This window comes from Artibeus jamaicensis, unplaced genomic scaffold (genome assembly GCF_021234435.1).
Source record: "Artibeus jamaicensis isolate MK-2021 breed Jamaican fruit bat unplaced genomic scaffold, CSHL_Jam_final scaffold_847, whole genome shotgun sequence".
In the NCBI taxonomy this organism is placed as follows: domain Eukaryota; kingdom Metazoa; phylum Chordata; class Mammalia; order Chiroptera; family Phyllostomidae; genus Artibeus; species Artibeus jamaicensis.
The window spans coordinates 22,638,583-22,654,642 of NW_026522057.1; the positions used below are offsets into that span (position 1 = coordinate 22,638,583).

General features: G+C 37.0%; 1 protein-coding gene across 1 annotated transcript in view; it reads right to left on the reverse strand.

Annotated features, from left to right (window-relative positions):
* Positions 1–16,060, reverse strand: part of SPEN (spen family transcriptional repressor) — a 72,755-nt gene that overhangs the window by 48,250 nt on the left and 8,445 nt on the right. Inside the window, exons 2-3 of the mRNA XM_037146093.2 lie at positions 3,892–4,212; positions 293–769 (exon numbers count right to left, since the gene is read on the reverse strand). Coding sequence (XP_037001988.2) covers positions 293–769; positions 3,892–4,212 — 798 coding nt within the window. The remainder of the gene's footprint in view (positions 1–292; positions 770–3,891; positions 4,213–16,060) is intronic.

Genomic DNA, 16,060 nt, shown 5'->3' on the forward strand with positions numbered 1-16,060 from the left:
AAAATCTGCTTCGCACAGCTAAAGTCACCATTTTTCTTCCTGTTTGACAATTTTAATATTTACATCTGGAGGATAAAACAGTATTTGCAAACCATCACTTAGCCTTGGGTACTTTACAGAATAGTTAATTCAATCACCACACACTTATCAGTTTCTTTACTCATTATATACATAATCCAAGATTACTGTTTTAAAAATATTACTATGCTAAAAATCATTAGCACTAAACATCAAGAATTTGTGACAATTTATTCAACAGCTTGTCTGTTATAACAAAAGGCTGTTAACCTACCTGTCACTGCTGGTACTACTGCTGCTGCTGATTGAATCGCTACTGGAGGATCTACTCCTAGAGCCGCTGCCGCTAGGGGACCTGGTGGGTCTAGACGCTTGGCTAGCCAGTCTCTGAGGAGACTGATTTCTAGACTGGGATGAATGTGGTGACCGACTCCTGCTGTGCTGGTAATTCCGCTCTGGCCTTCTGCCTCGTACCTCCCGGGTTATATCATCCCTGTAGATATCCCTGTGTACCACACTGGGCAGTGAAAACTGCTCCCGAGCCCTAGGTTCATATCGGGGGTCATGAGCATCAAAACGGTTTGGACTTCGACTCCGAGAAGAATAATAGAGCCCATGTTGTAAAGTCCGCTCGCGAGGATCTCTATAGTAATCCTGATCGTAATGTCTTGTCCGATCAAATCCTCCCGTCCCCCGTTCATGGTGTCCATAGGCACTATGTTCATAAGCACGCTCCCTGTTATCTGAAGCCCTGCATTTTAGGAAGGGGAAAAATATTTAATCAATCAGAAAAGAACAGGCAAAACTAAAAGCAAGTCATGCAAACATTCACTTCAGCATTGTCTGTCTCTGCAACTAACTGATCATCTTCTAAACAGCATTAACCTACTTAGTAAGCAAATGCTAACAACTTTAACATTTTACTTGACTCCAGAACTTACTTTCACAGCCAGGTAATCAATGTTTTAATTGTATATTGGGCTTTCATGACTAGTGTTCTGCAGGTCACTTTTTATTAGGGATTTTGTGGTTTATTTACAGAAATGTGCATATGCCATCTCTTCATTTTTTAATTTAATGGAACAAGAAGAGACTATCATTTCAATATGAAAGTTTTCTATACTTTCACCTTATTAAAATATATACAAAGCTTTTATTTACTTTGCAAATTTATTTTAGGCAAAATTGCCATGATACATTTTTACATAGTCATGAAAACCCTATAATGAGTATGCCCCACCTGTAGGAGGGCATTTTTCAAAGAAGTCCAGAAAAACACTTTAAATGTAACTTTTTCTCATTAACTTTTGACTTCTTTGAGTAATCATAAAAATTACTAGGTTGTATAAATTGCTGTGCCCAAACAATCACATTTAGTAATAATAAAAATGGAATCTTCAAAACAAAACAAAAAACCCACTTAGGATATCAAAATATTGGGTCACCACATGCTATTTTATGATAAATTTAACTAATTAAAAAACAAAGGTTATTTTATCTCCTTGTGCTATCAAATTCCATGTAATTTTTTAAATGCCTATTCCTAAGAAATTTTATTTACCAAAATTTTTTAAAAGCCTATTCCATGATTGTTTATTACTCTATGTACTTAACAGTTACAGGAAATATGTTGACTTAGCATTTAGCTATACTCAAGCTGCCTATGATGAAATTATACAACTTTGGGAACTGTACGATTCTCTAAGGTTGCTACTAGCAATGGTTTCACTTTAATTTTTTTCTATAGGACATATCTGTCAACCTAAGAGTACAAAAATTGTTGCATGTACAACTACACACATGCAATTAAGTGTTAATATTTAAAACTAAGTCAAATCCTATAAAAAATCTTATTTTCTCTACTTTTGTAGGATATCAGAACTCATTTCCTGAGTCCCTAAAAGATCATCACTTGAATTTCAACTTAAGGTTAAGTTTCTTCTCAACATTATCTTTGGAACTCTTCTATCAAAAGAGTTTAAAAAATTATGAAAGATATAGAGGAATTAGAATCTCTCCAATAAAGAATATCTGGCAAAAATCTTACAATGCTATATCCCCAACACATGCCTAGATTCCAAACCTCTCCACTATTCTTCATTTTCACCCACCATTTCACTTAGTGGCAAACGTACCTTCTTGTGCTGTTTTTGTTTTTTTACAGCTATTATAAAAAGCAACTGGCATGACAAAAAATTCCAATAATAATCTTTCCTACTCAAATATATTAAATTACTTTCTTTTTTATTCACTACGTTTATGGGATTTGAATAGATATTTCGATGTCTAAAAAACAAGGTTTCCTTGAAACAAGAGAAAATTTCATAATTCTATTAGCACCCTGTCAAATATTAATCAGTGAAAACTCTTACTAATGATATAACAGAAGCAATAGGCAATAATAGTTCTAGCAGAATTACTACAACTGATACTTTAAAAATATGAAAAGTTCTTATCCATTAAGAAGATACAGAAGGCAGGCACAAGAGCTAGCAGAGCTGAAATCTAATAGCTATTCTTTGATTCATCTATTAGTACTAAATACTTCTAAAGTTAGTGGGGAAAAAAGAGAGTGTGACGTGGGTTAGGAGAGGGGCTAATATACACAGGTCAGGACATACCAACCTTTTCCAAGTGTGGAAACACGACCTATAATCCCAATTAAATCTAGGGAGAGAATTGTGAACATAACTTCCCCAATTTTGGCCCCTCTTATGGGGGTAATCCACCTTCTTAATGGGCAAGGGTGTCAAATGATATTTAGATGAACCACAGGGAAAAAAAAAATCTTAGTGATCAGATAAAATAATTCCACTGGAAGCAAGTAGTCCCAGACAAACTGTAACTCTCAAACCCCCAGACTTCTTTCTTGAGATAGTAGACAATTATAAATTGATCCACATTCATAAAAACTTCCAGCCCTAAGTATGAATCAGGCAGCTGACAGAAGAGGAAATAGCCTCTATGATTCCACCAAATGAGGAAGGCACAATTGCTCGCCACAAAGTTCACCTTTGTAGCCATCCAGAACAGTCCATTTTGATTGCTGTATCCACAACTGATTATCACCATGAGTTCAAAGCTAAAGTACCTTTAATTGGGCAGCAACTTGCTTAAGAAAGGAGATAGTAATCCTCTTCTCCTGGGCTAATGGAATCTTGACTGCATGACATCCCATACATTCCAGAAATTAGAAAAGAATGGCTATATTCCAGATTTAGGAACGTTCATCACCTCAAATTTTCCCCATTCCATCAGGAAGTGTAATTCCAACATGGAAACGGTGTAGATCCAAAATGGGAAAATCAAACACTGCCTTCATTCTTCTTCCTCCAAGTATACATTTCCGGGTTAAAGTATTGTTTGTAGAATCCAAGGGGTTGAATTACGGTCTGCTAGGTTTTATGGTGACAATCCAATTCATTTGTATACTTCATATAATGAAAATTGAGAAGCAGATATTAACTTCTAAAAGAATCTGTAGGCTCTAATATTCCAGAAATATTCCATATAGTATAACCACAAAATCTGTAGCCAAATAGCTCCATCAGGTAAAAGGGATATATCCAACATCATCCAAGAGAAGAAATAATTAATTCTAGAAGACAGGTAACTCCAAAAATGATGCTGCCATACAAAATCTTCCACCACTTTTTATCTCAGGAGTAGATATCCAACCAGCTGCAGGAAATATCCTCTACGACTCCGTAAGATACCAGCCACTGGGATAGAAATCACTTCCGTTTCCAACCCAAAATAGGAAACATTGAGAATGCCCAAAACTTTAAATCCATCTGGGGCCCCTATATATGAGTTTCTGTTTCTCACCATATCAAATACAAAATACCTGCCTACAGAAACCTTGGAACTTACCCATCAAGTCTCCGCTCATAACGTCCTTCTCGTGCATGAAGTGACGGTGGGGGGCCATAAGCAGGCCCTCCACCACCTCCTCTGAACCCAGAAACCTCTCTACTACGAGATGTTATGGAAACTGTATCATCCAATCCCCGAGCAGCACTTGGAATGGTGCCTGGTTCATTATAATCCGTGCGTAGGTCTCTATCTCCCATTTTGTTAACTGAGTTGTGAGCTTTCTGTGCACTTTTGATGTCCACAAAATCCACAAAGGCAGCCACTCCTCCTTCAGATCCCCTTTTAGGGAGAATTTTGACACTTTCCACTCGGCCATATCTGGAAAAAAATAAAGCCAACATTACTGTTGCACATCAATAATTTCCCAAAAGTAGTTTTTCAAACTTTCTTATTTTTAGATATTTACATTATATAGGTATGGCAAAAGGGTTACAAATTGACATTTGGCTTTTACACTTACATTTTCCTTTTTTCAAATATTTTATTTATTTATTTTTAGAGAAGGGAAAGGAGGAAGAAAGACAGAGAAACATCAATTGGTAGCCCCCAACTGAGGACCTGGCCCTCAACCCAGGCATGAGCCCTTCCCTGTAATAGAACCAGCAACCCTTTGGTTTGCAAGCTGGTGCTCAATCCACTGAGCCACGTAGGCAAGGCTGATTTTTTACTATTTAATTTTCTTTTCCAAGGGGGGAAAAAAACTGCAAAAATTTGCAATTTAATTGTAATTAAAATTTTTTCTTTCTTTTTTTAATCTATTTTTTTAAAGATTTTGTTTATTTACTTTTAGAGAGAAGGGAAGCGAGGGAGAAAGAAAGGAAGAGAAACATCAATGTGTGGTAGCCTCTCGAGTACCCCCCAACTGGGGACCTGGCCCACAACCCAGGCATGTGCCCCGACTGGGGGATCAAACCAGCGACACTTTGATTCATAGGCCAGTTCTCCAACCGCTGAGCCACACCAGCCAAGGCTAAAATTGTTTTTCATGTTAAGTTAATAAATCTAAGAAAATCTTTTGATAAACCATATGTTCTTACTTTTATTCCAAAAAACTCTTCAATATGTATGTGAAGAAAAATTTTAGGGCACTTTTTAAATTTTGAAGCAGATATGTAACTAGGATGGAATAAAAGAATTCATGAAAATTCCACAGATTTTAGTAGGAGTTGATGTACTTGCAATTTGGCCTTTTAGAAAGACAGGCACAATCACTGTTGAAACACGGCACTCTTATTCCCTGACAACTGAAGGTCATGGTTTCACACTCCCCCTGAAGAAGCTGACAACATTATCAGAAAGCACAAATCTTCTCTTTATATCCACTAGTATAGTTTTAAGTTATTATCTCTCACAGAGGATACACAATCATAAAATCCAATTTCAAAAGTTCAACTGAGCTAGTACGAAATTATTTGGTATCAATTAATTGATGAAAGGATCTTTTTTTAACTTCAAGAAGAAAATGACAGAAATTGAAATAGTTCTTTCCATACAAACATTAAAAAATACCTTCCAGTTTATCTGACCAAGGACTTGTATCTAGAATACAAGAAATCTTACAACTCAACATATTTTTTTAAAAACAGGCAAAACACTTCACCAAAGACATACATACAGATGGCAGAAAAAGCGCAGGAAAGATGCTCAAAATCATTAGCTATTAGAAAAATGCAAATCAAAAACAAGATGACATAACACTTCACACCTACTAGGATGACTAGTATTTAAAGAAAAAAGAAAACAAAGAAAAGAACAAGTGTTGGCAAGGATGTGGAGAAATTTGAAACCTTATATATAGCTGGCAAAACTGTAAAATGGTACAGCTGCTGTGGAAAAGTTTGGCATTTGCTCAAAAAGTTAAGCGCAGAATTAACATGTGACTCAACAATTCTAATTGTAGGCATAAACCCAATAGAAATGAAAACTGGGGCTCAAACACATACGTGTAACACCATGCTCACTGCAGCACTATTCACAATTGCCAAAAGATGTAGATGCCAAGTGTCCATCAACAGATGAACAGATAAATAAAATGTGGTATATAGATACTACAATGGAATATTATATTAAGACATAAAAAGAAATGAAGTTTTGATATATGCTGCAACATGGATAAGGCTTGAAAACATCATACTAAACTTTAAAAAGCAGGACACAAAAGGACAGTTTATGATTTCACTTATGACAGTTATCTAGAACAGGCAAATTCGCAAAGACAGTAAGTAGAATATAGGTTTTACCAGGGGCTCAGGGTAGGAAGAAATGAGGAGTTACTGCATAATGGGTAGAGTTTCTGCACAAGAGGAAAAAAACATTCTAGGAATAGACAGTAATGATGGTTATATAAACATTGTGAATGTACTCAATGCCAATGAGTTCTACACTTAAAATGGTTAAAATAAAATTTATACTATGTACATTTTACCACATATATACATACATGGCTTATCACTAAATCCAAGATTATGTAGATTTTTCTTCTATTAAGAAAAAACCCTACCCTGGCTGTTGTGGCTTAGTGGACAGAGCACAGGCCTGTGAACCAAAATGTAAGTTCAATTTCCAGTCAGGGCATATGTCTGGACTGTGGGCCAGGTCCCCAGATGGGGGCGTATGAGAGGCACAGATAAATGTTTCTCTCTCTTTCTCCCTCCATTCCCCTCTGATAAATAAATAAGTAAATCTCTAAACAAAAAATAAAAGTTTTTCAAAAAAGTAACATAAAGCTAAGAAATTGTGCTCCATTGCTACAAGCTTCAGTGTATAACAATCTGATAGGTCTACCTTCAAAAACACAATAAAAAATACTAAACTGTTTTCTGCTGGGCCAAAAATCTTTACCATCAAAAATATAAATTGATCAAAATACACTGTACAGCATTCTTCTACATTTTAAAAAGAGAATTTAGAAATTACATAAAATAATATAATACAGTTTGCTGAAATGTCTGGCCTCCTTCCAACATTTGACAATTTATGTAATAAGCACTGGCCATCGAATAGCAATTCCTGAAATAATATAAGTTCAGTGTGTTAATGGCTTCCGATTTTATAATTGAGAACAATGTAATATAGTGGAGGGAAGCATGCGAGTATGAGAAAGGAGACTAAGGTTCTGATCCTGACTCAAATATAAATTATATGCTTTTTATGTTCTAGACACTTGATGAATATCAAGGACTAAAACGATGATCCCTAGTCTCACAGAATTTATTTACAACTTCTTTAAAGATTTTATTTATTTTTAGAGAAAGGGGAAAGGAGGGTAAAAAAGAGAAAGAGAAATATCGATGTGTGAGAGATCTATCAATTGGCTGCCATGCCCTCAGCTGGAGACCTGGCCCCCAAACCTAGGGTTGTGTCCTAACCAGGAATCGAGCTGACTACCTTTAGGTTCATAAGCCTGTGCTCAATCTACCAAGCCATACTAGCCAGGGCTTTTTACAAATTTTTAAATTTTTGTTTTTAAGACAGAGAAAGAGGAAGGGGGGCATTTACTGTTCCACTCATTGATGCATTCATTGGTTGCTTCCTGTATATGCCCCAACTAGAGATTGAATACACAACCTTGGCATGAGATGCTCCCACCAACTGAGCCACCTGATAATTAAAAAGAAAATTCCTCCTATTCTACACTGTTTCCATCAACCCAGGAAAATCACTCCATAATTTCCAAAGCAACACTAATTACATAAAGCTAAAGATCATTAAGTATGCTAAAACCCAATGAATTCTCTCAATACCCTTTCTTTTCATAAGGCACTGCGTTCAACCATTACTACCTGGGTTATAAGTAAGAATGAGATCATTTTAATCCTAGCTTCTGCAACTGACCCTACTAATAAGCAATAGCAAATAATAGCCACACACTTAGTTGTCATACATTCCCTTCTAGTAAAGAATCTTCCAGTCATTCCTGAAATATAATAGGTCCACTCCACTGATGAGATAATACATTCAAGTTCTGCAGCTAGTCCTGCTTTTCCCCATTAACTCCTAGAGTTTAAAAGATCACATCTGAGTCTTTTGTGATTACTGCTCTATTTCCAGGTGAACATATCCCTTCTAAATATCGACACTGTCCTACTATTCCAGACAGAGATAGAGGATTGTAAACAGCCTCTTAAAAGAGGCACACAATTAAACTAGACACCCACTTTCCAAAAACCACCCATTTAATCAAACTACCAATGGCTTTGTGTATTGCCCACATTTCTAACCATAGCCAAGCTATTCCTTATTAAAAAGCAAATGATCAGCCCTAGCTACTGTGGCTTGGTGGATTGAGCACCAGATTGCGAACCAGGGGTCACTAGTTTGATTCCCAGTCAGGGCACATGCCTGGGTTATGGGCCAGGTCCCCAGTACCGGGCACAGGAGAGGCAACCACACACTGATGTTTCTCTTCCTCCCTTCCCCTCTCTAAAAATAAACAAAAAGCAAATGTACAATAAGTATGGATAGACAGAAAGTGAAGCCCTGGAGGAGCTGCTCAGTTGGTTGGAGGGTCGTCCTGAACACCAAAAGGTTGCAGGTTCAATCCCCAGCAGCCGCGTGCACCAGAGGCAACTCGGAGAAAACTGATCAATGTTTCACTCTACCTTTCTCCCTGTCTCTCCCCCACTCCCTAAAATCAATGAACATATCTATCCTCAGGTGAGAATTTAAACGATTTTTTAAAAAACACAGAAAGAAAGTGAAGAGCAGCCCTGGCTGGTACAGCTCAGTGGATTGAATGCACGAATCTGTGAACCAAAGGGCAGCACGGTTCGATTCCCAGTCAGGGCACATGCCTGGGTTGCAGGCCAGTTCTGAGTACTGGGCACATGAGAGGCAACCATACATTGATGTTTCTTTCCCTCTCTCCTTCTCTTCCCCTTTAAAAATAAATAAATAAAAATAAAATCTTTTACAAAGTGAAACTTAAAAAAAAGAAAAGAAAGTGAAGAGCAAATGAACATGCCTTAAGGGATAATAATATTGATCTCTTGATCAGGATGCCTATAATAGCAGAGAAAATAACTTTGTGTTTATTTTTTATATTACAAAAAGATTGAAAATCATTCCACTTTGGAACTCAGATAGTTGGGTCATAAACATACCTATTATAACCACCAAACTATCTGGAATAATGCAGTAACATCAACACTTACATCATCTTTTTGTACAAAAATGTTTTTTTAAAGAAATTACTAATGTATAAATTAACCTTAATTTTATTTTTTATACCAGTTACTAGAAACACTTCAAGTTTGCTAAAAGGCAGAATCAAACACTTACATTGCCAAACTCCCCACAATTTGGACATAACCAAGTAAGATGGTGATATTTACATTAGTCATATGGCTCAATACAACTGTCAAAATGTTAAAAACAAACGTAAAACTTCAATTTGAACAATTATCTAGAACAGTAGTTTCAACATTTTTCACCTGATGGCACACACGAACTAATTACTAAAATTCTGGAGCAGACTAAAAAATAGTATTTTTTGCCAACCTGACCAAAAAATAGGTATAATTTTGATTCATTCACTCTGGGTGGTTACTGTTGTGTTAGCTGTTGTCATTTTTTAATTTGACAACCTAAGGGTAAAGAGGTCAATGCCCCTGACTAAATAAGTCAAACATTGCATGCTTTAAAAGTTCTTGTGGTACGCTGGTTGAAAATCTCTGGTCCAGAATGGCAAAGATACATATAAAATTTACAGTGTTAGCATGACAACGATAAATTAAAAGTTAATGGTTTTATTCTATCCAAAGACAAATATCAAAAGTTGATATAAACCCACAGAAAACAGGGGGGAGTATCTGCAAATTATATAATAAGGAACTCTTACAACCCAACAATGAAAAAGACATAATGCAATTTTAAAATGAGCTAAGTATGTAAAAATTTATTTCTCCAAAGAAGATATACAAACAGCTAATAAGCCTATGAAAATTTGCTCAACATCTTGTCTCTAGGGAAACACAAGGCAAAACCACAATGAGATTCCACTTTCACACCCACTAGGACATCTAAAATAAAAGAGACAGTAAGTGATGATGAGGATAAGGGAAAACCTAAACCCTAATACACTGCTGGTGAGATTGCAGAGTGGTGTAGTCACTCTGGAAAACAGTTAAGTAGCTCCTCAAAATGTGAAACTCAGAATTACCTTATAACCTAGCAACTCCATCTCCTGCATATATTACCCAAGAGAAGTGGAAATGTATGTCCACATAAAACCAGGTACAGAAATGTTCATACTAGCCAAATGTTCCACTATATATTATTCATAATAGCCAAAACTGGAAACCATCAAAACATCCAACAACTGATGAATGGATTTCAAAACATGGTACGTCCATATAATGGAATTGTTCAGCAATTTAAGTTCTAATACATACTATACAACATGGATGAAAACACTATGCTAAGTGAAAGGAGTCAGTCGCATACTGTATAATTCCCTAAGAATGAAAGGTTCGAAACAGGCAAACGCACAGAAAAGGAAGTAAATTGCCGACTGCTCAAGGCTGGGGAAAAGGGAGAAAGGAGAGCTGACGGGTGTGGGGTTTCATTCCACGGTACTGAAAATGTTCTGGAACTAGGGGGGTGGATGCAAAACTCTGTGAAGACACTAAAAACACCTGAGTTGTACACTTTAAAAGGACGGACTGTATGCCATGTAAATTATATTTCAATAAAAGGGTTATTAAAAGAAAAGGAAAAAACAGTACATGTCACTGCCCTTTAATAAAAAGATTTTATATCTACCCTGGCTGGTGTGGCTCAGTGGATTGAGCACGGGTCACTGTTTCGATTCCCAGTCGGGGCACATGCCGGGGTTGTGGACCAGGCTCCCAGTTAGGGAGTGTGGGAGGCAATCACACACTGATGTTTCTCTCCCTCTCTCTCTAAAAATAAGTAAATAAAATCTTAAAAAAAAAAGATTTTATATCTCCTTTAGTCATAAGCATCTACAGCATCTCAATGTAAATCAACCATATGTCACATTTCTGCAACTGGGCACATTTGGAAGACATTTTCTATTTCAAGCCTGACTGGGAGTGAGCCACTTACGACAGCCAAAATCTGCATCTTCATTTCATGGTGATACGGAATTCTTTCAAGAAATCTATCATGAAATAAACTTATGTATAAAGTGCATTTATAAACCACCCCTCTTCTAGTCACTCTTTTAACTAAGTACAAATAATTCCTAAAGATGACAAAAAAGAGCCAAAGCCAGCAAAAGGCAGTCAACTGCAAAGCCCTCGTCTCATTTTAGAGAGGGCTAATACCGTGAGGTGTTTTCTACAAGAGGGATGGGGGCGGCCCTGGGGAAAGGGGGGGAGGAGGGACTATTGTAGTGGCTCGCCCACTTCTCTGACCCTACACTGTGTACGTTAGCTGAATGCACACTCGGGGGTCTAAGAAAGACTCCCAGCATGAGGTAAAACCCCTAAGTCCTAAAGGAAAAGACCACATAAAAGTTAGAGCTCCTAAATAGCAAAACACAGTCAAAGGACAAATGGGGGAAAAAACACTTGTAACACATGAAAATTAAATTATTTCCTAAATATGCAAATGGTTCTTACAAATCACCGGAGACAGAGGCTAAACAAAAAAACAAGCAAAATCACTGAATAGGAATTCTTTAGAAATACTGACATACTCACAAATGGTAAACAAACACTAAAAAACTGCTCAATTGCAGTTAAACTTTTGAAAATCTAAATTTTAAAAAAAGGTACCACAGAACACAAAAACATAACCTTTAATAATATCCATTTAATAATTATCCAGAGTATAAGAAAATAAGCACTTTCACAATACAGTATGCAGGAGTAATATAAATTAGAGACACCCCTTAGAAAGACAATGTAACGTCACTAGTAAGAACTGAGAACACATCCTTAGAAGCTCCATTTATAGGAATTTATCATATGTGTATAATTACATGTATCTGTGAACAGTGTACAAGAATGCTCACTACAGCACTGCTTATAACATTAAAAAAACAAAGCAAGTGCCATTCCACTCTGTCTTAATGAATCTGACTGCTCCAAGTACCTAGTATAAGTAGAATCATACAATATTTGTGCTGCAACCGCCTTATTTCATTTAGCACAACGTCTTCAAGATTCATCCATGTTGTACCCTATGTCAGAATTTCCTTTCTAAGGCTGAATAATACTCCACTGTGTGTATTCTAGTTATCATACACCTAGTAAGGACATCCTGTTTATCTATTTATGGGTCATGGACAGTAGGGTTGCTTCCATCTTTTGGCTACTGTGAATAATGCTGCTACGCAACATAATTGATTCTTTGTTAAAAAAAACTACTTAGCTGCAGACACAACCTGAGAACAGGAGCTGCTTTTCCCATCAAACCAGGAACCGTCTTTCTCTATCACGAGGCAACAGAGAGAACTCATTTCTTTAGACTTTTACCTACCCATGCCCGACAGAAAATAACCTAATAAGGGTGGACTCTAATTGTGTTGAGAATTGTTATCTTGCATTATTATGGCTAAATAATGAGACTCAACTTCATATATGTCTCTATCACACTCCATGTAGCTATTTCCTTTGAACCATCAGCTGACCTTTAAAATGGGTTTTAACCTTAACAGAAGTTAAAGTCTTGCCCTGGTTGGTGGTTCAGTGGCCTGAGCGCCAGCCTACAAACCAAAGGGTCACCAGTTCAATTCCCAGTCAGGGCACATGCCTGGGTTGTGGGCCAGGTGCCCAGGAGGTGGCATGCGAGAGGCAACCACATATTGATATTTCTCTCCCTCTCTTCCTACCTCCTTTCCCCTCTCTCTAAAAACAAATAAATAAAATCTTTTTTTAAAAGTTGGGCCCACCTATATAACAGAAGTTAATATGCATTATGACATTTAATTCTAACTATGGATATGCTTGAAATTCATTTCATTAAAAGAATTCAAGTTGACTAAAAGGAACAACCTTAAATCTAAAGATTCCATGATCTCTAGGATGAAACAGGAGAAAGAGGAAGAATGTAAAAACAAAACAAAAACCCATGATAAAAGCAGTAGTTCTAGTCATGTAAATTTACAATAAGGAAAAGGGGAGGTATCATAGGACACGACCTCTTTTGCATTTTCTAAAGTTTTTTAGTAATTTTAACTTTTTAACCTCAACTTTTGTATGTCAAAGCTAAAATTAGTACTTAAATGTGCTGTTAGCATTCTATTCTTAACCTAAGAGTTTGTCTAAACCACTGGTGCTTAACATTTTTATGCCATGGACTACTACGACAGTCCGGTGAAACCTATAAACCCCTTGTCGGAATAAAATAAAATGCATGGAATTACAAAGAAAGCCAATTATATTGACAATTATCAAAATATTTAAAAATAGGTCCACTTATTAGCTTACAAGAAACAGAATGCAAAAGGCAATGTTGATATATACCACGGGACAAGAATATCATCAGCAAAACACATACTACAAGAAACTCCACAGAACTGGTTCCCAAAAAATTAAGTTGTAAGGAGAGAGATTAAAACCTATACATTAAAAACATCCAGACCCAAGCTGGTGTACCTCAGTGGATTGAGCGCAGGCCTGGGAACCAAAGCGTCTCTGGTCTGATTTCCAGTTAGGGCACATGCCTGGGTTGAGGGCCAGGTCCCCGGTAGGGGGCGTGCGAGAGGCAACCACACATTGATGTTTCTCTCCCTCTGTTTCTCCATCCTTTCCCCTCTGTCTATAAATAAATAAAGAAAATATTTTTTTAAAGTCCCAATGTTCTTCAACAAATAAACAAATTGTGGTGTCCTTACTGCTGCTGCTACTTACAAGGATACCTGCCTGCACTTCCTTCTTTCTCTCTTTTTTCTTAATTTTTTTAGAGGGAGAGAAACATAGATGTGAGAGAAAAGCATGGATCAGTTGACTTTCATATACTCCCTGACTGGGGACCAAACCCACAACCCAAGTATGTGCCCTTACTGGGAGTCAAACCCCCAACGCTTTGAATTACTGGGCAATGCTCCAAATGAGCCACACCAGCCAGGGCCTGCCTACATTTCCTAAAATTTAACAAATTCTAACTTAAAATAGGTACATTTCACTGAATGCAAATTATACCTCAATAAAAAAATTAAAATATATCACAATTAATATCTGTGTATCTTATTTAGAGCATGAGGGTTTTTTTGGGTTTCTTTGTCTTTAATATTTTATTTATTTTTAGAGAGAGGGGATGGGAAGGAGAAAGTAGGAGAGAAACATCAACGTGTCGTTGCCTGTCATGTGTCCCCTACCAGGGACCTGGCCTGCAACCCAGGCATGTGCCCTGACCCGGAACCAAACTGGTGACCTTCTGCCTTACAGGCCCGTGCTCAATCCACTGAGCTACACCTGCCAGGGCTAGAGTGTAAGTTTTAAAAGAAAGATTCTTAAAACAATTACAAACTTGAATAATGACTGGGTATTTGAAGTAGGGATACACCACAGTATAACACATCTTTAAACAGTGCTTTTCATCTAATTTATTAATGAAATAAGATGTCTTGGATCTACTTCAAAATAATACAAACTATACAAAAACAACATTCTGGGGTTTGTGTCAAGGAATAAGGGTCTAAATTCATCAAGGAACCCCTTGGGTGGGGGCCAAGAGTAATGTAGGAGGAGAAAAACAAAAGTTGAGTACAGCTACTATGGAAAACAGTATGGAAGCTCCTCAAAAAGTTAGAAATAGAACTAATATATGATCCAGCAATGCCACTTCTGAGTATCCAAACAAAACAAAACTACTACTTCAAAAAAAAAATACATGCATTCCATGTTCCTTCATTGTAGCATTATTTACAATAGCTAAGATATGAAAACAACCTAAGTGTTTCTCTACCACTGAGGAATGGATAAAAGATGTGATATACAGTGGAATACTCTTCAGCCGTTAAGGAAATCTTGCCATTTGTCAACACATGAATGGACCTTGAGGGCATTCATATGTTCACTAAGTGAAATAAGCTCACTGAAATAAGTCAGACAGAGAAAAACAAATGTATGATCTCACTTATATGTGAAATCTAAAAATAAAAACCCCAAAACACCAAGATTGGAGACAAGAGTGGGAGAAAGAAAGGTGGTTAAAAGATACAAACTTCCATTTACACAATAAACAAGTCATGGGGCTGTAATGTACAGCATGGTGACTATAGTTAATAATACTATACTGTGCCCTGGCTAGTGTAGCTCAGTGGATTGAGCACGGGCCTGTGGGGCAGAAGGTCACCAGTTTGGTTCCCGGTCAGGGCACATGCCTGGGTTGTGGGCCAGGCCCCCAGTATGGGGTGTGCAAGAGGCAACCACACATTGATGTTTCTCTCCCTCTCTTTCTCCCCTTTCCCTACTCTCTAAAAGCAAATAAATAAAATCTTTTAAGAAATATGTATTGTGTATCTGAAAGTTGCTAAAAGTAAATCTTAAAAAGTACTCATTACAAGAAAAAAAATTTTGTGTGTAACTATGTACAATGATGGATGTTTAACTAGACTTATTGTGGGAGTCACTATGCAATGTATATAAATACCAAGTCATTACAACTGAAGCTAGTATAATGTTACATGTGAATTATAAATCAATATAAAAATTTTTTAAAAAAAGAAAAGAAGTAAGTTTGAGCTCAATAAGGTTTTGAACAAAGTAGAGCCAGGGCAAATTTTTGCTGAAATACCACACAAACTGAAATCCAAACAAATGGAGCAATGATTCCTAATATTATCCCTAGAAAACAAACTCCCTTCTCACTAACCACTCTTCTATGTGACTCAGCATATAATAAAGCTCACAATAATCCAGTAATTAGGCTCATATCACAAGAGTCAGTGGTAGAAGTACAACCAATATTCAAATTTTAAGAGGGAGGTAGCTTTAATTTGCTTAAAAATGGCACCAGAGGCAGGTGATCACCCAAAACCTGTCTCCTATGAAAGAAAAAAAATAAAGGCAAATCACTTCTAGTCTCACCTTTTCTTTCCTTGCCTGCTCCTCCCCCCAAATGTTGGTTTCCAAATAAGAGTAGTTATGAGGAAGGGGATTAGATACAGAAGCAGCGAGAGCAATGTGTTCAGAGGTGGCAGAAGTGGAGAAGGCAAAGTGGTTGGGATTTTAGTCACGTTGAGAATGTAACT